The following is a 26,363-nucleotide window of genomic DNA, read 5'->3' as shown; positions in this document are numbered from 1 at the left end:
GGGGCACAGTCAGTGTGTTTATACTGCATTGCAAAAAGCACCCCAAAGTGTCCTCCAGAATCATATCTGTTGTTTGTACAGCCAGCAACGCTGTAAATTATGAGAGCACGCCTCATAATTTACTACGGTTTTAGGATGGCGTCAGGCAGATGAAGACCCTGCCAGACGCGCAGCAGTGGGTTATCGCTGGCCAGCAGAAGCTGTCGCCGCCGCAGCCCCCGGGACCGCTGTCTCTGAAGCAGGGACTCGCAACCCATTCGTGGAGTTGCTTTACCTTTGCACGCCAGGCTGAAAACTGCCGCCGTTCCCCAGCTGAGTCACACACAGATCGTATGTCCCTGCTGCAGGGGTGGCAACAGCAATCAGAGACGGGATGTATGGCAGGAGAGGTGGAGGGAGGGAATCGCAGGTCCCGTTTTAACTAGCCAGCAAAAGTCTGATGAAGTGCACATGTCGTAAGGCACAAGTCCTTAGCAGGCTGGTGGACTGTCTGCAGCCCGCCTGCAAAAAACCCTTGGGGACGAGTGACAGGCAGATCAGGGAGCACGTCAACAGCCACGCAGCTATTCCCTCCTGCAAGTCTAGAGCGGACTAGAGCAGGCCTGGGCTTTACCCGGCAGGCCATGGGGTTTACAGCTGTATTCAAACATGTAGGACTGAGGTTGCAGAGGGACATTGCACATGCCTAAAGCTAAGCAAATACATTTGCCTGAGTGACTCCAAGAGTAACTCAAATTTAACTGTTCCACACATGCACATGAAACCAGGAACACACATGTAGAATGTGCACCTAAGATGGCATTTAATTACACTTTGAAGGCCTCTGTAGGTCAAATTGCTGGAGGGAATGCTCAGCTTTGGGATCTTGGTTTTGAGCTATGTGCTGGGACGGGGATACTTTTAGACAAATGCAGAAGTGCCTCTTCTAGCCCCTAAAAGAACTTCTGGGGTGAAAAGGAAGTTGAGGCTTAGATTCACAGGTTAGACTTAGGCTCCTGGATTCTCTGAGTGCCACTGTAAGTGCCTGTCTCCTTGTTTGGACCTGTGTAAACAATTTATTCCTGTGCCGAAGAACCAACTGTTGGGAGCGGTGCCAGAAGACACCATGGCAAATGAGAGAATGCAGATGACGGAGACCAAAGACAGAGCAGGTGAAGTCTCCTTGCAATAAGAAACTGCATGGTCAGAAATGAAAATTTGCCAGAATGATGAGAAAAGCTGATGGAAAAGGAAACTCTTGAGAATCAGGGAACAGGCAGGAGAAATAAAGAATGTACAGAGAGAAAGATGGAAAGGTGAGATTGTCCTCTTTGTTAGAGCCTGGATAGCAGTCTTATTATTTTTGAAGGACAAAAAGCCTATCCTAAGAAATATGGCATGCATACCAAAAGTAGCTCAAACCCAGAAGAAAATGCCTGTAACCTCAGCCCTTCAGCACATGCAGCATGCCCAGTTGCTGCAGCAGTTGCAAAAGGAGAGTGCTAAAAGCCCCGTGTCCAGCACGCGATGGCTTGTGTCCATGGGAATGATGCTACTGTTAGTGCCGTGGTAGTACAGCTGAGCCCCGCTGCAGGGCGAGACCACGTGAAGTGGGTGAATCTTCACGCCAGCTGCCTCCTGCAGACCGGCCAGGCCCATCAGCTCTTCTCTGGTGAGTACGTCCTTCACGTGAATCACAGCTGAGTTCAGCTGCTAAGTAAATGCAGCTGAGAGAGCGTGACACTTCCGCAGCGTGCGCAGGCTGGATGCAGATTCAGTGCTGGAGCCAGATTCAGTGCTGGAGCCAGACCCGCCACGGCAGGACCGCTCCAGCGTTTTGGGCAGAGCTACTTGCAGCGAAAGGCAGGGAAGCTCCCGCAGGCAGCTCAGCAGCCGTCCTGCCCTCACAGCCAGGGCTCTGCTCCCCAGGCGAGGGTGTCTCCTCGTACGCCTGCACGGATCTGCAAACTGTAAGCTCCGGCTCATTAACAATAACTGAGGCGAACAAATATAGCTTCGAGGAGCTAAGATTTCAAGCTCGAGAATGGTGTAAGAACATGGTGAAATGTGCAAGAAACACATCCTACTCCTTTCAGTTTTCACAGCAAAAGAATAAACAAAAGCAGCCCAGGTGGTGATTTAGCAGTATGGCCTGCATTTGCAAACCTGTTCGTCCTCTGCCTCAAATCCAGTTGTCTCAGCCCTCCTGCACCAAGTGGATTTGCACGTACTCAGCCCCGGTGCAGAATGAGCCCAGGGCATCTTATACAAAGTCCCCAAACAGTGCTCAAAATCAGTGGATACTCCTGAAAATGTCTGTCAATGAGGGTTCTTCTTGAGGCATGTATACTAAGTAAATGGGATATGATCACAGCTACAGTTTCTCAGTACAGGAAATTGCCAACCACCAGCATAATTAGAAACAGTTCATATGATCAAATTAATCATTCAAAAAAGAGCAATTACTGTTAACAGAATAATGGCATGCCTTAAAGAAGAATGAAATTAACCTTTAGGACTGACATAGTTACCCTCACCATTTTGCACTGAGGCAGCAAAGATTAATATATGTGCAAAATAAAACGTTGCATTAGAATCTGCGGAAAACAGAAGTAGCATTATCTATCTGGCCTACTCAACCCTTAACAAACTTTGTTCTTTGGCACTGGCATACAGTGGAAATATCAATGGTCTCTTCTCTGCCAAAATGAAAAAAAAGAAATCTTCAAGGCTTATTTTGATATGAAGTTTACTGAGTTGTACTTATTGCTGGACAATGGTTATGTGAAGGTTGAGCATAAATACCAGTAACTTAAAATGCAACCAAATTAACATTAAAACATGCATAATAGCTCCTCAAAATTTGGAATTAAACTTTAATTTTAACAAGCTAAGATCTAAAAGCTCATATCAAGCATACCCCCAAAAACTGTAATTTTGCTGTATAGTGATAACCAGCAATTCTGATTAATAATGCATTTTTGTGTTTGTTTTACATTATCTTTATAAACACACTAACTTATGCTGTCAATAGAGGGAAGAGCTAATGTGTTTTGGATCCTCAAGCTGTGTATTTCTACACAGTTTAGATTTATTTTATTCTAAATGTCAGCAATTTTTAAACTAAGTCATACTGATGTCGAAGATAATTAGAGACATATAACTTCTATAGATAACTTTATCAGTGCACTGGAGTTACGTTATACCAGGCTGGAGCGTGTTAGCTACTTAGACTTGGTGTACAGCTGTTTTTCATCATCCCAACACTGGAAAACAGCAGGGATATTTTCCTCAGTTTTCCTCTCTCTCCTGGCCTCTGCCTTCCCCTGAAGATGTATCCCACTCCCTCCTGTCTTCAACATTCCTCCTCCCTTTGCTCCCTTCCTTCTGCTCAGCAGAAATGATGTGAGCAGAAATAGGTATTTGGGAGAAAAGTGGCCTTTGCTCCGTTGTTTTCATCACTGAAAATTATCTGCTAAACAGATTGGTGCATAAATCAGTGCGAAAAAGATTCACATCTGACTGTGTGTTTTCACCAAGGGCATCATTTTTTACTCTGAACAGTAGTTAAGCTATAGGCCGTAGTCTCAGTTAAGATGTCTCCCATTATAAGGCTCTCCATATAGCTCTCAGTTAAGATGTCTCAAAAATTCATTTAGTTCTGTACATTAAGGATGAATATACTACATTTAATATCAAGTATACTGAAATACTGATTTAATACTCCATTCTGTCTTAATTCTGCATCAGCAACTTGCTTTCCCCGTATTAAGAAGAACGCAATAGGTTGCATAGCCAAAGATATAAATGCATACATGCCAATGTGGATTTTTCTTAGCAGTCATGATGGCACGTGGACAGAACACCCTGGAGGATCAGGGGCTCTGTCTAGCTGTACCTAACATAGGTTCAGGCAGGTTGGAAACCACCATTACTCCCTGTAATTCCCTGTAAAAAAGGAAAACCGTGGACTGCTGGCTAAAGTTAGTGCTCAGGTGATGGGTTGCCAGCTGACAACGTGAAAGGAGAGTGGTAATGATGATACAAGTGACAACATTGGGGAGATATTTCTGTGTCAGTGCTACAACAGAATAGGACAATGGGCAGTATTAACTTTCCCAGTGAATTCACATTTCGAAGTAAAACTACAATGTCTTCAGTGTTTAGCCTTAGGAGCGGAGAAACTGTAGGTCAGTGAAACAAGAAAAATCTACATTTGTGGATTTTGCATGGCCTGGTAAGCCCTTTATCTCATTAAACACCTGTAGTACAATAAACACTATGAATAAGCTTTACTCTGTAATTTGGAGTGATCTGATTAACTCATCAGTTGCACTCACATAACTTCAATGTACTCTACCCGTAGTTATGTTTACATTGCCACCAAGATGATCTGCATTCAGGAAAATAATTACTAAACAGATGATTATATCAGCTGCTGAAACAAAAAAATAAGGACACAAGAAAGGAATTCAAGGATCTGTACAGGACAAAAATGTGGTTAAACATGAAACTTCTGCCACAAAGATCTACGATCTGATGAAATCTGTACCTGCATTACGAGTGGCCTTTGCCAGCAAAAAGGCCTAAGGATCAGCCGCCGTTGCAATTTTAAGCTTAAGCACAGGGACTGCTGCTCTCCGTTATCCCTAGCAGCAAGAGATACCCCAGCATGTGCCCCTACCCCTTGTCAACAGAGCTGACCAAACTCTCGGGGGAGAGATTTTTGCGCTGGTGTGTGGAACAGTGCCACGCACACAGAATCTGTTCTGAGCTCTGCCTAAGGCAGTGAAACGATACCAACTGCAACACAGGCCTTGGCCTTTCAGGCACCGTCTTTCCCTATGGTAACAACAAATAAATCTTCTTTCAACTTCAGAACTGCAGCATATCCTAATGTATGCCTAAGGCCAGGAACACTAACAACCATTATTACTGAATAAATAGTGTAAATTATGTTGGAAAAGTGTTTGGGTTGTAAATTATCTTTTGGCCTAGTAACTAATTGATAATCGCTAAAATATTTAAATGTTTCCACAACAATATGCAATTACTATGTTTATTTAAATTCATTTATTGAAGTGAACAGAGGGGTATTGATCTCAAGTCTATTTGTGAATACAGTATGTCTATAAAAGTTGAAAAAGCAATAAAATCTTATATACCAACTGATACAGTAGTCATTAATAAATGAATGCTATTATCTACGCTAGTTATACATCATTTGGCTTCAGTGATCTGTTCTGCCAGCTGAAAAACATCAAACGGTTAAAATATATTGGGTAATTCAAAATCAAAAGAATAAAACCTCCAAGAGCTTCAATCTGGAAATGACAGGAGTCTGTAACTATTAGATTATGGGATATTTACTTCAATTATTTCAAAGCCATCCCTCAAAAATAATGCAGTGTGCATCTTATTTGACTGTCAGCACAACCGCACTCTCCACTGCATGTGCAGTCATTTACACCTGTGCAACGTAAGTTAAAATTTCTCTGAAGTCAGTTTTCAAAAGTGTAAAATAACTGTATCTTGTGAAGAATCAACCTCTGTGTATTGCGGGAGAAGAAATGGAATGATTTTGTGCTCTAGAAAATAGATTGTTTCTGATATAAAAAGCTGCGTGTACGGTTTCTATTTAAATAGGTCATTATGTTCTAGAAACGTTAACCGACGTCTACGACAGTATATACTGGCACCATTCCAGTTAAAGCTCTTACCTTTCCAGCATAAGTTTTGCTGTACATTTGCATGGTGAGTCTATCAGGATGTAATTACATGGTTGCAAATCTTAGTAGCATAGACAAGGCCAATGATCGATATGAGCAGAAAAGAGTAAGGAAGATTTGTTGTTACCTTGACCGTGATAGCAAAATCCTTCCACTTAAACAACTGACAAGGAAGACAAACATGAGAACTGCATTATCTGGAGGAACTTATGCATTAGTAATAAGCGCAGAATAAAAATGTAAGTCTCTTTTTAAAAATTGTGCAGGGCGATGGATTTACATTATTATGCCTGAGCACAGAATTTGTTCCCAAGAGTGAGTAGCTAATGCATTTATAGCATACCAGTTATTGATAACTAACCTGCTTTCTTAAGTATATTTCTGTGGGAAGCAGCATGCACCTCTGCAAACATGTCATGCTTGGTGCTTTTATATGTTTGTGTTACTGTTCAACTATGGAAGAAAAGCGCATCTATATATACGATTATGTAGGAAGCAACACAGTGGGTTCACGTATTTGCACTTGTTTTTATTGATACTCTGCCTGTAATTATTTTTAATCCAAAAACATCTTTTTTTCTGAAAATGCACAAAGCCGAACATTAGAAAAATTTGGAAAATATAAAGTTGTCATGATGCTTAACTTAAATGAGCCATTTTAAACGTAACGATGTTTCGTTTACCTGTTTCTGTAATGCTGTAAACGCTGGCATTCGGAAACTAAATCTCACATGTCTAATACCTTAAGGATAGTGTATTTTTAACAGAAAAGCTATAAAACAAGTTATTAAGGTACCTTCATCACTGTGGACAGATTTCCTTTAGCCACTTCGAGATTAAATCAGCTCATGATTAAATTTTTCATTACTAAGCAATTAGCACTTGGATGGAAACCATTTAATTGTTCAGCGCCATCCTCGGAAAGACGCACCCACCATTAGACACCTATGTAAAAACACCCACAAGCATTAACATACGGGAGTTTAGGATTATGTAAAAATAACCCGAGCGCTGCTGTGGCAGATGGCAGAGTTTCGCCGTTGTCCGTAAAGCCTGATGCCGGCCTGTTCTCCTCCTCCATCGTGTCCGATTTAAGTTCCACAGGACCGCGCTGGGCCTTTCCCCGCCGCGTAGCACCGCGTCGTAGCGCTGAGGGACTGTACTCCCGGCGTTACGCAGCAACCGCGGCCCTCGGCGCCCTGAAAACCCACATTCAAAGCACCAAGAGCTGGGAAACGTCGGCCGTTACCCGCCGTTGCGTTACCGTGCGCGGCAATTCGTCAGAATATTTGTTATCGTCGTAACGTGACAGATTGTTTTAACGATTTGGCTGAAAAAATAGCTGTGCTTTCAGCTGGCAAACCATAAGCGTTTTGGTGCAAGCAGTAACAGAAGCGAGCAGCTAAGCGAGGCCCTGCTTCCGCAAGGGACGGCCCGGAGGACCCGCCGCCTGGGCCTACAAGCCTCCGAGAGCCTCAAGTGCGCGCGGCCGCCGGGACAGGGAAAACGTGGGGCGCAGACCGGGATTTTTGAACCACGCACGTGTGGGCACTCTGAGGCCGGCGGGCGCCTCGAACCGGCGGCGGGGCCCGGAGCCGGGGCGGGGGGAATCCGGGGCCTGCCGGGGCCCTCGCCCGCCTGGCGACGAGGCGGCGGCGAGCGGGGCCCCGCAACGGGCCTTGGGGGGGGGGGGGGGGGGGGGGCAGCCCCCGCCGCCTCCCCCCTCCCTGTCAGGCCGCCCCCCCCCCCCCCGCGCGCCGCCGGGTCCCCGCGCGAGGCAGCGCGACTGGCGCCGCTCCCGGCCGCCGCCTGCGGCCGCCGGGCCGCGCGTGCGGGCGGCTCCGTGCGGGGGGATTTGAAACAGCCGCTCCAGGGGCAGCGCAGCGGCGGCGGCCAATCAGCGGCCCGGATTTTTCGCGCTGGTTCTGGCCGGAGGAGGGGGCGGGGCCGCCGCGCAGGATCGCCGGAGCCGCCGCCGTTGCCGCCGCCGCCGCTGTTGCCGTGTCGCCTCGGCTCCCGCCGCCGCCGCCGCTCCCCGGCACCGAGCTGCCGCCGCCGCCTCCGCCCGGCCCCCGGGGGAAAGGATGCGTTAGGGCACAGGTCAGTAGGCCGGGCGCCGGGCCGCGCGCCCCCTCCCCTCCCGCGGGAAGGGAGGAGGCACCCGGGGCACGTTCCCGCAGGCCCCGGGCCGGAGGCGGGAGTGGCGGCGGCGCGGCTCCCTCGCCCGCGGGGATGCTGCCGCCCGGCCCGTCGCCGCCGCGGGCAGCCCCCGGGCGTCCCCGGGGCCGGGCCGGACCCGCGGCGCGGCGGCGGCGTGGGGGCCGGGGTCCCGCCGCGGAGCGTCCGCCCCCCCGCGCCCCCCCCCCCCCCCGGCTGCCCGCCGCCGCGGGACTCGGCTGCCCGCCGCCTCCATCGCCCTCCCTGCGCGGGCCGCCCGCTCCCCCTTCCCGGGAGGAGGCGGCTTTTTTTGTTTGCTCCCCCCCCCCCCCGCCTTTTCCCCGCTACCTGGCTCCCCCGACCCCCCGCCGCCGCTCGCCGCCCCCCCCCCCCCCCCGGGGCTGCCGCAGGATTGCTGCCGCCGGCTGGGCCTGGCTCTTGGGTGGCGGAGGAGCGGAAAGGAGCGATGCCGAGCCGGAGTCCCGGCTGTTGCAGCTTCATCCTTTCCCCCCCCCAACCCCCTGTGCCCTCCTCCTCCTCCTCCTCGCCGCTGCGGGAGGTCGGGGGGAGGCATAAAGGAGTAGCAAGGGAGCGGTGCCCACCTGGGGGGGGAAAGATGGGGGAGGCAATCAATCAGTGCAAACCAGCCAGAAAACGAGAGGACCAAAAAAAAAAAAAAAAAAAACCGAAGGAGGGGGGGATAAAACCCTCCCCGAGGATTTAAACGGCCTCGCTGCGGGTGGGGTGGCCGCAGGGGCCCCCCCGCGGCGGCGCTGGCGGGGGGCGGCGCGGCTGCCCCTGCCCCTTCCCTGCGGGGAGGACCGGGATCGAGCGGCAGCGGGAGCGAATGTAACTCTGGAAATGTATGGAGGGGGAAGCCATGTTTGATTTATTCCTCCACTAAACACTGGTGTGATGATCCTTCCCCTTACACCCTCCTGCAGCCCACCCCGGACCTGTGTGGGAGCAGAGCCTTGCTAGGAAAACGGGAAGGAAACATTCCTGCGAGGGCTGGCGGGCGCCGGGGCTCAGCCTGCGCTCGGTGGAAGAGGATAGGGGCTGCTGTAACTTGCATTGATATTTGTGTGGTAAAAGAGCCTGGGGAACTTGTATTCCCAAGGCCATAGTTACAGCTCATCCGCTGTGGCTTTACCGCTCTGGGGGTGGAGAAGGGAATTTGCCACACTTCTTGAACGTATTTATACTTGCTTTTTTGTTTTTGTTTTTCCTTTTTCCCCCTTTTTTTTTTCTTTTTTTTTTTTTTTTGAAATATGTCGGCTGAAAGGAGGAGTAAATACTGGGAGAAGTGTAGAGACGGTAAACACTGTATTTAAACAGATTTCAGAGAAAATGGGCCTCTTGCTAGCAGCCTTTAAACAGGCAGGAGGCTGGTATCACTCGTTGCCCATGTTTTTCGTGTGCGTGAATAGTTTCCTTTTTGGCATTTGCATTAAAATTGCTTTACAATGTTTCTTAAATTTAGGACCTAATGCTGCCTGTGCTGAGTAAGCTAAACGAGGTCTCTGTTAAGAAAAGAAAGATATGTTTGGCTTTTAAGTCTTTTCAGACGTCTAAGGAAGGTAGCTGTAAACACTGTAGGGTGGCAATGAAGTTTGTAATAGATTTTGCAAAGTCTCCTCGCTGGTGGTTTATGTGAACATACATGCTTACTAAAATTCCTTAAACATGGAATGTGTGGCTGAAAGAATAAATTATTTCTCCACCAGAATCCTCATACATGAGTAGAATCTCCGTAAACTTATCGTTTAAAACTATTATTTGCTTGTTTTGCTGTGGGAGTTTTACTCAGGAAATGCAGTGTATCAGCCTTAATAAACTCCTCAATTTCACAGTGCGGTATTATTTGACTGTTGGATGTAATCATTGAATAAAACCACTGTTTTGCAGTACTGCTCAGGGCTCAATATTTATACAATATGCATTTTTTTTAAGTAAGTATCAATATCCCATTTATTAAAACACGTACTGGGATTTTGATCTAGTTTGCAGCCATCAGAAAATATGTTAATTTTTCACAGTATTTAAATGTAAAATCTCTGGATATTCTTGGAGACTACATTGCTAGTTATTGTGAAGGTTATAGGAGTATCCACTATCATATATGGTCAGAAAATTTCAGTTATTGAAAGTACAGTCAAACCCTCTAATTTATCAAATATTATTTGAAGATATCAGAAGAAAACTAGGCCATATTATGTTAAGGGCGTGGAATTAAAGTAATTTCTAGATTTTAAATTAAATGTAGAATATATTTTGCAACTCCTTTTAGTTCAATATGAATCCAACAAATCATTCTTAAGAATAAAGAAAACGTTGTGTTTTAATATCTCTAGAACTACGTGCTTTTTCTGAAGCCTGTTGTCATTTTGCAGATGAGAATATTGCCTTTAAATTACAGTCTGCTTGTAAGACACTGGTTGTTATGACACAAAATTTAACTTTCTTTCATTTTATTTAGATTGGAAGCAAAAATGATTGTTGGGGGTTTGGTTGCTTTTTAATATTTGGCTGATGAAATTATTGATGCATATTGATGCGTATGGAGATATATATATACAAAAAATATATATGTATGTGATACATATCTGAGCATGCGTTTGATACAATGTGCTAGCAAAATAGCATAGGCATGGAAAGAAGGGATTGTTTTTCAGTGTCCTATTGTTTGTGGCCCTTTCACCTCTCACTTTTGCTCTGAGCCTGCTTTTTGTTCTACTGGTGTCAGTATGTTTCCAAAGCGAGGCCTTATTTCTACGGACTGATAAATGTATGTGAATTCCTGTGGTTGATCAAAGCCTATTGACTGCACTGGAACTCCATGCATATATAAAGGTTCACCTGCTCTGGTCAGATTACTGGATCAAGGGCATAGTTTAAGATGAGGGAAAAATACGTAGACAACTCTTGCAGCATTTCGGTCACCTCTGGTCACTCCTCCTTTGAGATGCTTACGTAACTACAAAGAGATCTAGCAACATTTTAAGCGCAGAAGATTACTGAATGCATGAAAATTTCAAGCATCGCCTCTGTAGAACAAGGTAAAGCACCTTGCTTTTTCAGAAAACAGTGCACTATGGGAAGCAACTGCTGAGTGGTATTGCTGAAAACAACAGATACCGTAACATTCGGTAAACAAATATAAATAAAAAATGCCTGATGGAACTACTAGTAATGCAGTAGATGATGATGATTGCTTATTTTTATACTATGTTTGTGGCTATGCTATTTGAGTTCTTTCATCATTTTTCTTCAAAGACAAATGAAATGACTTTATGGTTGAGGAAATATTCTTATGATAGACCTGGTATAATTCTGGTATCTAGCCTTTGGATGAAGGAAGAATGGAAATTCTGAAGTGGATCAAAGTGGATAAGTAAGTCCATGTTTCTATGAAGTATCATTTCCCAGCTAGGATGTAGCTTTGAAACACGTCTTCACTGAGAATATACTAGTGTCTTAGTAGTATAAATGAGAAGGCAGAGATGAAATATGGCAACCAGAATGAATGATCAGGTGGCAGGGTGGAGAGAGGAAATAATTTCCCATCAGAGCTTGAGACAGGAGTCCAAGTTTCTTTTGGTGCATAATTCTGGAGGATTTGAGCAAAAGGGGGGGGGGGAGGGAGAAGGTGAGCCTTGTTGATGTGCCATAGTTGCCCTACAGTTTGTCAGTTCATGTAGCCAGTCAAATGGGTCATTTAGCTATTCTGTAAAATTAATGGTTACTTGGAAGACTTTGGTTCTGAGAGTGCTTTTGAAGGAAAAAAGATGATAAACTACCTAAGTTCACCCTTGGCTGCAACTTCAAGTTAGCTGCTTTATGAACTTTTATCACTTGTGACCATTGCAAGTAATAAGACAACTATACAAATGGGCTTTTTTTTCCCCTTTCAGTTTATGTTGACAGAAATTATACAAGTGATATGTACAGTACTATTTTTAACACTTCTATTAAGTTGATGGTGTCCAGCATAGTCACTTCACGTTTTCTTGCATCAGCACAAAAGGAAGGTTTTGAACATGTGTTATCATAAGGGAAAGTTGGGATAAGTGCAGTACAGCTATAAACTTAGTAAACAGCAAGCATTACACTCCATTCTGCTGCCCTTCTGATGAGTAGCAAACTACAAAATACCTGAGATTTCTGGAAAACAGATAATATGTTACGATACCTTGTATCTAGCTCTGTTACGATACCTTGTATCTAGCTCTGTTACGATACCTTGTATCTAGCTACGATAGGTTAGTGTCTAGTCCAGCATGCATTACTCTGCTCACAGGCAGCTCAGAACCTTAGGGCCAGATAAACTACTGAGTCTTCAGTACGTATCCAAAGTTGCTTCTTTGTTGGAAGCTTATAACGGGCTATTCCATAAATTAGACCTTTTAAAATGCGTTTTGTGTACTGTAATCAAATACCTATTAATTGTGGTTGAACCAAAAGTAAGGTTTCTGCTGTCCTATTTGCTTAATGCTAAAAATAATGCCACTATGTGGAAATTGTTCTGACAGTACAGTGGTATGATGAGCTACGTGTGGAAAGTAGGTGTTTGAAAATCTTTTTGAATATTTCATAGCAATGAAATTAAATTGACTAAGTATGGAAAAGTGAGGTGCTAGCCAATGCATATTTCAGAGTATTCTTCTGTTGGGCGAAATTACTTTCCCTTAGGGCACCACTGATGTAGGTTATGGTATTTGACATGTTTTGAAACTAATATAATATATAAATGGTTTAAAATATGTGTTAAGTTGCAAGGGTTCCTCAGCGGATGATGGCTCAGTTTCTAGTTTTGTCCCCATCCTTTTGACTTGTCCTGTTTTTAACTTAGTTCAAGATGGCAGTTTGATCTTGATTTGAACTTTTGTATTCAGCTCCACAACACAAATTGGAACTACTTTATATTCATCCATATTTGGAGGAAGGATACAGGTACGTATGTGGCAAGTGACTGAAAAACTATAGCATCCTTTGCTACCTTTCTCCTAGGTGTAACCTTCTGCAGCCAGAATTAAATTTAAAACTAAGTAAGAAAAAAACCTTTTGCAAGTCAGGCATTACTTGAGTATTTTTTAGAGCCTATTCAACTTCTTTATAAGGAATTCTTAAGTTGAAATGGAAGCTTTATAATTTTTCCTTCTGTCGTCTGTGAAAGATAGTGTCAGTTTCTGTCAGGTCAGCAAAATCTTTGGAGAAGCGTAAGGTGGTCTTGTTCCGTAGGCTTGACGAAGCATGGCCATTTAACTTTGTCTTTGTGAAACCTGTTCTGCTCTGTACCTTGTATCAAAATACTAAGATACTGACACCTCACATCTGTGTTAAAATACACACAAAAAACTGAAAAATTTGCATTTTCTAATAATTGTCTTTAACCCTCAAGGCCAAATTTGTTTAAAGTCGGCATTCCATGTTTTCTTTGCCACCGTCAAAAACAAAATGGAGAATGCTGTCCTGTTCTTGTAATTCTGCCGTGTTAGATGATAAATATATCAAGGAGTAGAAGATGAAATATGTTATGACAAAAATATTTTCAAGAAAAAAGGCTGAGCTTAGGCATGATTTCATAAGAAATGTGATCTAAAATCCATTTGAAGTATTTTGAAAAGCTCCTGATCAGATAGAAGTATAGAAGAAACAGTAGGAAAGAGATGCAGTAAAGCAGCCTCCTACAGTAGTGTTTGTGACCTATTTCGTGTATTACAAAACTGATAATAGGTTGAATGTTATTGCATGTAAATATTCCTGCTGTGGCGTGGATTAGTCTGTGGAGCTGAGGTTTGTAAGATCGTGTATCAGATAAATCAGTTGGGGAAGTTGCCAGACTTGGTGGGATACCGTTGGAGCAGAGAACCTGACTGCACTGGCACTCAGAAATACCTAAATTGGGGAGTTATCTCTATAGTAAAGAATGCCCAGATTCTACGCTCATAATAAAGCCAAAGGGATTTAAGCCAAAGTATGAACCTTGGAGAGCAGTGTAGGATGAAAGATATGAATATGGATTATTTCACTATATGGAGCACTTACCAAGAACTTTCAATCAGATGCTTCAGGATGAAATTAATGTTGTGATTTTTCTGTGGACACGAAATACAGACTATTAGAAGCTGTTTTGTAGTAGCATTCCTGAATAAACTGGGAACAAGTGCTGTGATTAAATCTGGAACGTGACTGAAATTCAGCAGCAGTACAAAACCAAGGTATATAATTAATGAAACTAAAAGTATTAGGCTTAAAGTGTGTAGCAGGAAATGTGTATGCAACATGTATTCATCAACAGAATGCCTGGCTCCAAAGTGGTAGTGACAGTTGAGTCTTCAGAAACTGTGGAAGTAATGATAGCAAGTACAATTGAATAATGAGACTTATTTCATACATTGAGAACTCTTTAGATTTTCCCATAAGAAGCAGTTTTGTCAAAATCTGTCCAAAGAACTAAACTGGATAATGAAGTGAACCAATCCACGTAACTAATCTATGCTGACAGAGACGACAGCAAAAATGGCAAGCACACACACAAAAAAATTTGCAAACACCTCAACATAGAGGTTTTGGAAAGTGGGCAAGAAGGTCAAAGGAACTGAGATTTTGGACTGGAAAGTATTTGATCTTTTTGTCCCCCAGTTAAATGGGTATGCTATGATATATCCACATGATCATAAAACTTGGCTCAGATTTCTTTTACCTCTAACAGTCATATTAATCTCTATTCTGGGGAGGTTCTTGGTGTAGATGTAGTGAAAGAAATGGAAAGGGAATCAAGAGCTATGCAAATGGTAATGCATTTTGGCAAGAGCATGTTAAAGTCCCAGCACAGGGAGAGACTTTGTACTTCAAAGTAGTGTCCTAACCGAAAAGGCCATTTATTACCAAGTATTTGGATTTGTTTGGAGAGTGTCTAACATTCCAAGTCTCTTGTGAACTCTGGCTATGTTCGAGTATTCCTGGCATATGTCTGTCAGTTGTATGTGTTAGTTTCGATTTGAGATAACACATTGATAAAATAATTAGCATAATTAAATGCATATAGTTACAGTTTGTTTAAATAACACCAAAATTAGCATAGTTTGGCCAGGATTATGTTATAGTTGCGTTGATCCAATACACCCATCACCAAGAACCATTATGTGCGTAAGTATATCAGGAAAATTCTGTAGTGCAGTTGAGTCAGTAATAACTATGTCTGAGCCTCGTCAGTTCCTTTACTTTCCAGTTTTTTTGCTCATGTTATGGAATATGTAATTTAATGTACTGGGTAAAAAAAAAATTACATTTTTACAAGTGTTACCTCTCCACATTAAAGGTGCTTTATCAGTCCAACGTATTGATATTTTTATGAACAGCAGAAGACATGGCCAAATAGTGCTCTATGCAAAAGATTTTGTTGCTGTACTATATATGCATATAGCTAAACTTTCACCCTATTGACAAGGCCTCATATGTCACTAGTGTCACAACACTGCTTTTTAGAATGATTGCAATGCACAACATGTGCTTCTGGCATCTAAATCCACTTGCATAGGTGAACAGGTTTTAATGCAGTGATAGATTACCATTACAGAGTTCCAAAGGGTCTAGATAAAATGGTTGTATCCTCTTTATTAAAAATCTAGTTGCTAAGTAGCCTGAGCTGGGCAGCATTGTTCATTTGTATAGCAGTGTAACAGATAAACATTTTGTTAATGTTGCAATTGCTTCATTACTTATATTAACTTATTTTGTGATGTCATCCCAGATTTGATCTTCCCTTCTCAGAATTGGTACGATCAGAATTTTCATGATACTCGCACTGACGCTGCAGGCAATTCTCATGCTGCCATCACTACATATGGGAGTAAGGGCCGAATCATTGGCCACAGTGAAGAGGAAACAAACAGATTTTTAGTGCTTTAATCTGCTGCAGTGAGTATTCCTCAGAACCAGAGGATCCAGGTCCTGAAGATGTGGTGCAAGGAGTAGAGGTAGGAAGCTGAAAAGGAGAAGTGGTAGTAGTAAAGAAGGGATGGGAAATTCAAGTAGCTTGGAACAGCTGAAAAACATAAATGAGGAAGGAGCTCTGCACCGAAGGGCTGAGTTATTTGAGGTTATATTTGGTTCTTCATTCCCAAGATAAGCAGAAGCTAGAAGCATATAAAGAGAGAAAACTGGCCCTTGTGAGAGAGAGACATCATTCACTTCTGAGTAAATACCTAGCCTGAACAAGCATTCTGGCTGTATTGTCCAGTCCTGTTTTGCTACAGAGGGGCTTTCCCTTAAGCTGAACCGCTGAGAACCTGTAGAGAGACAGTCTCAAGTATGGATTTGAAACATGGCTTTTTGGCTTTTTTTTTTTTTTTTTTTTTTTTTTGGCGCCCCCCCCCCCCCTTTTTTTTTCTCCTTCCCAGCCACTTGCCAAGCAACTGTTGAGGTCCACCTTATAGTGTTTATTAAGTACTGGTGATAAATCCAATAAAGTTTCTACCATTTCAGGTACTAACATTTCCCCCTGCTTATGCGCAGAGGAAACAGCACTTCTTTTCTGTTTGTTTTGTGGTCCTACCACTGTTGTGTCTATAATCTCTCTTCAGCCAGAAATAAAACATTTTACAAGAATCTGAATTCACTCAAATCTGTCTCCCTTTACCACCCACCTTCAGCAGCAGGAGTGAAACTGACAAACTTAATTTCTTCAGCAGTGACAAAAGAATCCATTTTTTCTGATTTTGAAGAAAATAAATTAACAGAGAGGAGTCCTGTTGCAGAATCTGCTAGCCTTATCCTCAGCAGCAAGGGTTGATTGAAAGAAAAAAAAACATTTCCTGAGGAGGAACAAAGTTAAGTTGATCAGCTTTGTAAGCTTGCTTTCTGCAATAGCAAATAACATCTAAAGTGAAGAAACTCTTTGCTTGCCATCTGCAGTTCTCAACTCTGTAAGCTAGTATCATGCTTCAGCAAAAGGCAGAATATATTTTAGTTGATGAAAATATATGGTTAAAGTCTGAAATCTTTTCCATTAGAAAAGAAATAAAATTAGAAAGGAGAGAGTTACTGTTCTTTTCAAGATATTTGGTGGCAACTAACTGTAAGTGTAACTGAAAGTACACTGGTTATTCTGTTTTCACACTATTTTTGAAATACGCTTGATCCTTTTTGGGCAAATGCAAATTAAGTCTCTATTTGAACATTATTATGTACAATAAATTTACAGAAATTTCCATGTAGTCATTTAAAAATACTTCATATGCCAGCCTTGCCAGCTGCCTGGTTAACTGGAATCATGATATAGCCACTGCAAGGTGAATGAAGTCTTTACTTCAGGTGCTTTTAAACTTAAAATTGGTTCCCTTGGACTAAAGGGTCTTCTCCCCCCCCCAATTAATGGTAAGTTGTTAGAAAGTTTTGGTATAATTCTTTTCAGTTATCTGTTAGCTACTATGGTAACATTTTTCTCCTTAGAAGATAATGCTTTTGAATTTGCTGGATAGAGCTGGCTTAAAACAATTTTTGGCAAACCCACAATGCAGTTTTCAATTACGCGCTTTCTTTTTTTTTTTTTGTTAAAAGGAAGTTCTGTTTAGATCCTGTAGTAATTTTTCATTATTTTAATATAATGAGGAACAGTCACAATACAGTGCATGGCAGAATATGTCTTTACTCCGATTTGATACTCTGGTTTTATATACAAGATAATGCGAATAAGCATATTCAGATTTTCAAATGTATAAGAATGTGTTATAGCTTTGCTAATTTTTTTGTCTAATGTCTAGAGTATTTCGTCTAATTCTCATCTGAAAATAGGAATAGCCTTTGGTTTCAAAATTGATGAGAGGATGGGAAGGCTCTGTTATCACAAAAACTATCTTTACCATACAGGAAAAAAAGCAGCAACCATCTCTTAGCTTTTTCAGTGCCAGCTGAAAGCCTGATTCATAGATAATAAAAATGGCTTATGTGGGTAAAGTTCTTTTACTGTGAATTTTTACTTGGTGTCCCCAATTCACCTGAGAAATGTCTTTAAGAAAACCATTAGACAAAACAGGGGTGGAATTTAGTAGTGAAGCTTGTTGTTGATTACTTATTCTGTTCACTCCCTTTGGCAGAATTGGAAGGAATGGACTACTCCATTATTTCTGACACACAAGAAAAGCATCTCTGAAATTGCAGCAGATGTGGAAGAAATGAATAATAAGTATCACATAAATGATAGTGGCCTGGACAGTGAAGGAGGAATCTGACATGCAGGCTCACTGTATTTGGCACATGACTCCTGTCAGATGCTGGACCTTCAAGTAATTAATAAAATTATTTAAAATGTCTGCAAAATAATTTGCCTCATGTGAAGCTTGTTTTTACTATAAAAATGTATACAAAGCCATTACGAGGACATACGCTTGTCCCATTAAAATACCTAGAGACCTTTTTTAATAAGTCAAATCTCCATTTGTTTATTGAGAACTACTTGTTCACAGGCCAAAATATCATGTTTATTCAGCAAACTACTTGGATCTCATGGCTTTTCTTCTTGTTAGTGAAAATGGTACTTGTTGGGTCACTGGACAGTTAATAGGGGTAGATACTAGCTTGAGCTCATTAGCTACTCTTGCAGTGTGTGGTACTTTTGTCCCCTTTCCTACCCTTCCCCCAGCTTCCTTTTCTATAGATAGAGTCATCTAGAAAGAGATAAGAGGTTGCGTTTGCTTCCATATTATATGGTTTTCCAGCACAAGCACAGTTAAATTAACTACCAAATCTAATCATATACTCAGCTGCTTCAGGACCTTGCTTTACAACTCTAATTGACCAGATCTATTCTGTGGTCCATCTCACTTCGTTTTGCATGCCCTCTCTTCTAGATCTCTTTAATGCTGAGTTTGTAGCAGGGCTGGTTCTCTGTTGTTGATCACTTTCCTTCCTCCTGCTTTTTCTTTGTTTCTGCTCTATTTTGTCCTCCCTTCACAAAATGCCGTGTCCTTTTTCTTGCTTATGGTATCGTACTGCCACAAATGTTAGATAGTGAAGATTGGGCAGAATTAACTGTAGCCTCAGTTTTGCCCCTCTTTCTCAAAGCCCTTTGTTACTCCTGTGAGTGTAGGTTTCCTGGCTTCTTATCGGACCTTCTGACAAAATCCCACAGCACTGCTTCTTTTTTTTTTTTAAAGGAGGACTGAAGGATGCATATTGAGCATGTCTCTTTCCTCTGTCAGTGGTCCTGGAGATGGTGGCTAATCTTAAGTTGTTCTCTAGAGATCTAATCTCCCAAATGGGACTGCTTGACTGTATTTGCTTCCAGGTACTCATGTCTATTACTTTGCCCATTATTCTGCCACTTACGCTAAGCCTCCGCTCATCTGGCTGCATTAATTGTTTGTACAAACATGATGTATTTTCCATACTCTAAAATCTGTATGCTACCAGTTCTGCCACTCTTTCTGTCTCAAATTACTGTCTTGTAGTAAGTGGGAAGGTGAAGATTTGGCTACCTTGGCTTCCTTTTGCTGAATATACCCCTGGAATTGCGTGTGTGCGCACACGTTCTCTCTCTAGGCTCCAGCAATTTTGGGGGCCTTTTCCGGTGTTTTCAGCTGTTTTTGTAGTGACCTATAGTAGTGAGATTCATTCACTGAAATTCTAAAATGTATGTTACGTATCTCCAAATATATTAGTCAAATCAAGGTAACCTCTAAAAGTTCTGGGTCTTCCATCCCGTAATCTTGTTGTTCCTCTTATTTTAATGATATTGAATTGCTATCTTCAGATTTATTAGTGAGAAAGAAAATAACTTGATTTCTTTAAGCCATGTCTCTTTACTTAGTTATTGGTCGTTGTCCAGGCAAGGCCCTGAACAGCTTGATTGGAATTGGCCCTGATTTAAGCAGGGGGTGGGTTGGACCAGATGACCTCAGGAAATCTCTTCCAGCCTAAATTATTTTGTGATTCTAAGATTTTTCTTTTTTTTCTTTTTTTTTCTTTTGAAACTCTTCAGCTATTGCTTTTTCAGTGTGTTTAATGTTTTGAAGCTGAGTATACCAGTAACATAGTCTAACTTGATTGAGATAACTGTTGCTTCTTTGAGTTATCCAGATCTGCTTTCTGCTAGCCATCTGCTAGATGGCTTTCTAGCTTAAAGAAATAAATAATGAGAATAAGAGTTCTTCCTAAGGAGAAAAATTACTGGTAGAACTAAAGATGAAAACAAACAGAACAAATGTGATAAAATGCAGTTGTCTTGATCCAGAAACCCTGGTAAGCGGTTAGTGGAACCATATTAAAAATGTTTTTAAGCTTACCATGTAGCTCATGGACAGGAGGCAGTCGCACAGGGCATTTTTGATGCTGCTCCTTCTGTGAGAAGCCGTGATTGACAGCAGTCTGTTAAGCGAGGAAGCTGGTCAGTGCCGGGTCTTGGGTGGTTCAGGTAACCACTGGAGGGCGTCCCCAGCCACAGAAACACCAGCGTGGAGCTGGTATTGGCAGCTGCTCATTTGTAGGCTTGTTTTTTTAGGTAGAAGGAATTTGGATGCGTAACCCAAAGCTCTATTTTGTATTCTGAATTACTGTAGTAATAGTCTGGGGGGGGGGGGGAATACAGGTTTTGCCACAATTTGGGGGTGTGCGTGTGTGTGTATTTTACTGTCATATCAGTAACTGTAAGCCTCGCTTGTTCTGTAATGGATTTGCCTTTCTGTAGAGATTATAGACGTTGTCGTGAGTTGTTTCTTAAATAAGAGCTATTTCAGCTAAATCTCTTGAATCAGAGCTTGAAACGCTGGCATGTTATTAGTTGGATCTAGTGCTTTCTTTTTAAAAATTGTCCATGTTTTCAGAGAAGAGCTTCTGCAATTAAATGAGGTCTCTTTGGGTTTAGCGAGTCCTTTTTTTTTTTTCTGTTCTGGTGGGTTTTTTGGATTTCCTTTTACTTCTGACTCCTTTCAGAAAGGGTAAATACTATTAGAGTTGGCTGATTTCATTGTATCAGAGACTTTGTTGAGTATTCAGACTTCCTCTGGTTAAAGACGGGCTAGAACCTTTCCTGTCACAGATTCCCTTGGAGTTCAGGTATCCTTGCTGTTCTTGCCTTGTTAATGGCTGCTGTTTGTTTGTCCCTGGAAAATGTGACTTCCTTAGTCCCCATGCTGCCATCTCTCAAATGAGTGCATGCAGCTGTTGTGGAGGGACATCCTTTTCTCTTGTGGTTATGTTAGAGTAGTATGTTAGGAAGATGTCACTTGCAGGGACTGATGGTGCTATGATTTTTAGGGTTTTGGTTTTGGGCTTTTTTCCCTCCCTCTGAATCTTTGTGCATGAAAAGGTTTCATGTTGGCCAGATGCTCTGAGGTGCAACTTTACCTTAGCCTGGTAAAGCTTGCCAAGAATGTTATGTTCACTTAAAAGTATTTGTGTACATTATTTAAAATAGACATACGCTATGCTGCTGCTCCAGACAGAGGTAGCAAGTATATAAGTTCTCATGAATGAGCCAGTTGTAAGCGTTACTACATGTATATTTTAATAAACGAGGTGGGAAGATTCAAAAGAGATGTCTTTTGTAGTGACTGAAAATTCAGTAGTTATTTGTCTTTACTGTACTCTTGGAAGCATCTCAGATTGGATCTGATGGAACTTTGATGTGACAGTTCTTCGACTTCATCGTATATGAAACTAGGTACCCTGAGCATAGATATGGTGATTATTATCCTGAGCTTTGATAATGTTATGATGATGCATTTCTCTATATCATATATATACTAGACCTGCTAATATGAAGAGTTTGTGTGTGTGAATTTTAAAAATTAAAATGGGCGCTATTTTCTGCTGTCCATGCTGCCTTACCTAGGATGCCAAGTGCATCTGTTTGAGAGGTTAAGGTTGCATAATGCTGAAATGGCCAGGATTAGCTTTTAGAACCCTCGGATAACCTATCTAGAGCAGATAATAGTGCAGTTTCAGCTGTCTGGATGTTTTCAGATTTTTTTGTATGAAAAATAAGTATCAGATAGTGTTATTGCTCATTATTAAAAACCAAACACTCTAGCCGTTGCTTTGCTAGTTTTTATTTTGCACAGTGTGGCCACTGACCTGTAGGAAGTGCTCTTATTTGTGCTCAGCCGGTTCCCAGTGGACAGGCATTCATGATACAAAACATCACCTTTTATTCACTCTCATAGCCAGAAAGCTTTGGAATAAGTCTGAGGACTGACCTTTGCTGTTTTCTCTGGGGGTGTGCTTTGATGGAAGATTTAGGGTCTGTTTGTAGAATTCAGTTGTAGAAACCTGTGATGCTGCTGTCCATGGTGAAGTTGCTACAGTAATGCAGCCTGTGGGGTTTTTACTCTGGCACAATGTCTTAGAACTAAACTCACTACTCACTTTTTTAAATTTATTTAACATCATTACTACAGATATTATCTTAGGCCTAAATCTTACTTGTTTTAAACAGAGCAATACCTTTGAGTAATTAGTGTGGGCAAGACTCATGCTGAAGTTTATTAAAATGAAAGCTGTAATTTTGCTCTGTCTACACTTCTACTTTAGTGAAAGTGATGATTTATCAATAAATCTATCTTTCTTGGAATTTTTCTTAATACGTATTAACCAATATTGAAGTGTTCTGGTTATGAGGCTTATAAGCAATGCTTTCACATTTTTTTAAAAACTAGAATGAAGTATATTCTCAGTGCTATACTAGTGGAGACATCTGTGTCTGAATACTTGGTAGCATTTCACATTTCTGTATTATTAAAAATGTTCTCTCTCTTTTTGTCTTAATATAGCAGTGTAAGACTGGAAACACCTGGGCTGAATGGACTTTAGCATCAAAAGAAGTTCTCAACTGTTAACTCGAAAAATTAACTACATCAAAATGAAGCAGGTACCAGAGATTCTTGGAAATACCAATGGGAAAACTCAGAATTGTGAAGTGAATCGTGAGTGTTCTGTCTACTTGGGCAAAGCACAACTTTCCGCCACTCTACAGGAAGGTGTCATGCAGAAATATAACGGCCACGATGCCCTTCCATTCATTCCAGCTGATAAATTGAAAGATCTAACATCTCGTGTGTTTAATGGCGAATCTGGGGCCCAAGATGCCAAGCTGCGTTTTGAGCCCCAGGAAATAAAAGGAGTTGGCACACCACCCAACACTACTCCTATCAAGAATGGCTCTCCAGAGATTAAGCTGAAAATCACTAAAACCTACATGAATGGGAAGCCACTTTTTGAATCTTCAATTTGTGGAGACAATGGTGCAGATGTGTCTCAATCAGAGGAAAATGAACAAAAGCCGGCAAATAAAGAGAGGAGAAGCAGAAAAAGAAGCATAAAATATGACTCCTTACTTGAGCAGGGTCTTGTTGAAGCAGCATTAGTATCAAAAACTTCAAGCCCTACTGAAAAGAAGGTAGTACATTTTTTATATTCTTTCTTTAGTTAGGTTTGTTTTTTTTAAATTGTATCGATACTTTATTTGTTAATATGGTGATATTTCTTTCTTTCGGGTATTTCAGTAGGTGCTTCCCCCAAACAGGTCACTTACGGAATTCTTACTTTATCTCAACTGAGGACAGATGCACTCTAGTTCTGGTCCTTTTATTTCTAGACTAGGAGCACACCATAATTCTTTTTACATGCATATAAAGCCAGTCCTCAGTGGAGATCAGGGCATGGTATGTATGAAATGAAAGTTTCATCGAAACATGCAGTCAAGACATGGCCAGGATGTGCGCCCGGACATGTGTGGTAGGGAGGCCTCTAAATTTAGACAAAGCCTTTAACTTTTGAAGCATGAGGTCTTCTGGCCCCCTGATAACCTAAGTGTTTCAGAAAAATAGTTATTTCTGTATTCCCGGTTCTGAATTAAAGACGTACTCAGCTGTCAGTTGGCTGATATGATAGGATCTATACATTCAGATTTTGGCAGTTGAAATGTAGTCCCTTCCCTTATTTGTGAGAGCTATTTTTGCTTACTATAACCCAGTGGATTGTATTCACTGAAAAGGTCTAGATATTTTTGTTAAATGTCATTACCATCTGTGATCAAACTCTTTTAGTTTTTTTTTTGTTGTTGTTTTTTACATGGGTAGAAATGGGAGTTTTGCTTTTTTTTTTTTTCTTTTTTCTCTTCTGCTTTATGAAGTTGAAAATGACAATGCTGCTAGGAGCCCTTTTCTCCTTTGTTTAGTTTTGTTGCTAGACTCCATTTAAAGGAACATAGTTTGCTCTCATTCCGTCACAGATAAAGAAACCTACCTAGCAGGGATATTTTCACATATATTAAGTTTCTCAGTGAGTAATTTAGAATAGTGTTATAACAATCATAGTAAAGTTTAATGAATGATTGCCTAGTGAACACATACTGTTTTTAAACCTCTTCAATGCAAAATGAATGTTACTGTTTTCTGTCAGCTGAAGGTTTGAAGGTTTCTGTCAGCTGAACTAATTAATGTTGATCTTTATTTTCTCTCAAGGTCACACATACAAGGAAGAACCACATACATTGCTGCCGTGTTACTTTTTTACACTTGTTAAAATCAATGAATGAGTTTACAGATCTGTATGAATGTTCTCATAACATCAGAAATATTAACCAGGTTACTTTAAATATATTATTCATCCTAGAATGTTTCACTACTGATATTTTCAGGAATTTTATAAAAGAAATTATGGATATTTCAGCTTTAATTGGTTCAGACTTTTCCAAATTACTACTCTGAGGTAAAAAGTAAAAAGATAGCTGTAATGATTGTTTGTCCCGTTCATTGTTAATAATCATAAATTTGAGCAAGAAGTGGTATTTTTACTTACTAACATTAACAAGTTCAGCATGTATGCATTTTATTTTATCCTTAAGGAAAAGGGCCAGTATTTAATACGCACTTCCACACAGTTTATTCTGAACGACTGGTCATTCTGCTTAGGCCTTTCACATTGGTTGACAATTCAAGGTGTCCTCTAATTTTCCTGATGAGTGGTTCATTTAAGATTAAAATAAAGGTTGGTCTGGGTTTTCCAAGTTGTCTTTTGGCCAGAAATGGTCAGGAGAAAATCACGAGAGCAGTTCCTCTGGGGTGCTTTGAGACTTGATGTCTGGACAGTGATAAGTTATTTGGTCCTGTGCCAAATCAGTGGGCCACCAAATCAGAACAGCTACCTGCCTAATCTCAGACTCTTGTAGTATTATAACCCTCTTCTTTTCAGAGTACTTGAAACACAGAGTCAAGCCTCTGGCTTTTTTTCTTGCATATTGCACTCTTACAGCACAAAGGGCAAAAAGAAAACTATTTGAAGATCACAGGATGTTTTATGATATAATTCCTTGATTGTAAAAACTCCAAGGCTTTACTTTCTTTTACAAAGAGGATTTACAACTGTGCAGGTTTAACATAAAGGGCAAAAAAACCCCATAATAATAGAGAGCATGCTGAAAAAGATTCTTAAGAGTTTGCCTATGTGTACACTAGTGATATATGTGTGTCCTGTGTGATCACAACTGGAATATTTTAACTATCAGTGTTCTTTGGGGTCAGGCCCCTGCTCTAAGTATTCTTTCATCATCAACACCCAAAGCCTAGCTGTTACTGTACAGTACCTTGGTTTTATGTAGCTGACTGTGGCTGTTAAGTGGAAGTTAGAGAAATGTCCTTGGAGCAAAAGCTGATTAATTGTGCCCATAGCTACCTATTTATTGTAGGTTACAAGTTAATGTAGAACCTGTTTGTCTGGTTTTGTTTCTGGGTTGTTTTTCTCTCTCAATTTCCTGTTGTCCAAGCTTTTATTCTTTTGATTTGGCAAAAATTGCCATGGTTCAAATACTGCCTTTTGTGTAAGGCAATTATATCTCTGTTTGATGGACATACCAGATTACTATCCTGCTGAGGTGAGAGGCATATCAGTTAACAAATGTTCCACTGCTCTGCTGTTGGGTTTTCTTGTTGTTTCAGCGTTTTTTGTTACCGTAAAGGAAGCTTTTTAAAAATGTTATCTGCAAGTTAGTCTTCAATCTGGAATAAACGTGATCTACTCAGCTCCGGCTTGAGTTAGATTGCTGTTGATATCGTGACTTTTTCCAGGCTCCTGAGAAAGAACTGTCCTGCTTTCACTTTCCCAACTTAAAGTAGAGGAAGTAAGGCAAACTCTGGCTCTTCCCTCCCTACTCTCCTGCATTTCCTCTCTCCCAGCTGAGGAGTTTGTTTTAAAATCCAGGCTTCATTTAGCAACTTTTATGCCAAAGTACATTGATATCATATGTTCTGTGCTATTGGTGTTACGTATTGTACGTTAGAATCCACACCAAGCCTGTGGCCCGTGAGAGTTACCCACTCCATGGTGCTGCTCATGACGGTGGCAGTGTGCTTCGGTGCTGGGTGGCGACTGCCTCTGCGTGATTGTGTTTTCATCAGTCATGAGCGTTCTTACAGTGCTACCGGTTGTGAATGAGAGGACAAGAGGGAGAACTTTCCTATGTTGTTTTCTCACTATCAATGCTTTTGTTAGAAGTGAAAT

At 41.5% G+C, this 26,363-nt stretch overlaps 1 protein-coding gene and 1 long non-coding RNA gene across 7 annotated transcripts in view; one reads left to right on the top strand and one right to left on the bottom strand.

Moving 5' to 3' along the window:
* The window catches only part of NSD2 (nuclear receptor binding SET domain protein 2), a 107,151-nt gene that overhangs the window by 18,293 nt on the left and 62,495 nt on the right, over positions 1-26,363 (top strand). For 2 of the 6 annotated variants that reach the window (XM_064511538.1, XM_064511533.1), the window contains exons 1-2: positions 7,611-7,808; positions 22,637-23,262. In XM_064511538.1, coding sequence (XP_064367608.1) covers positions 22,666-23,262 — 597 coding nt within the window. In that variant the 5' untranslated portion in view covers positions 7,611-7,808; positions 22,637-22,665. Of the gene's footprint in view, positions 1-7,610; positions 7,809-13,913; positions 14,087-15,621; positions 15,848-17,965; positions 18,155-22,636; positions 23,263-26,363 lie in introns of those variants that run through there. The other 4 variants (XM_064511535.1, XM_064511536.1, XM_064511537.1 and 1 more) reach the window with 4 other exon arrangements.
* LOC135328322 (uncharacterized) lies at positions 6,223-8,521 on the bottom strand. The gene is made up of 2 exons (XR_010389154.1): positions 8,468-8,521; positions 6,223-6,907 (listed from the first exon to the last, which is right to left on the bottom strand). It is a non-coding gene; the product is annotated as an uncharacterized LOC135328322 (long non-coding RNA).

Source organism: Dromaius novaehollandiae, chromosome 4 (assembly GCF_036370855.1).
Source record: "Dromaius novaehollandiae isolate bDroNov1 chromosome 4, bDroNov1.hap1, whole genome shotgun sequence".
Classification (NCBI taxonomy): domain Eukaryota; kingdom Metazoa; phylum Chordata; class Aves; order Casuariiformes; family Dromaiidae; genus Dromaius; species Dromaius novaehollandiae.
The sequence above is the reverse complement of the archived record's forward strand: the minus strand, read 5'-3'. Positions and strand labels throughout refer to the sequence as shown.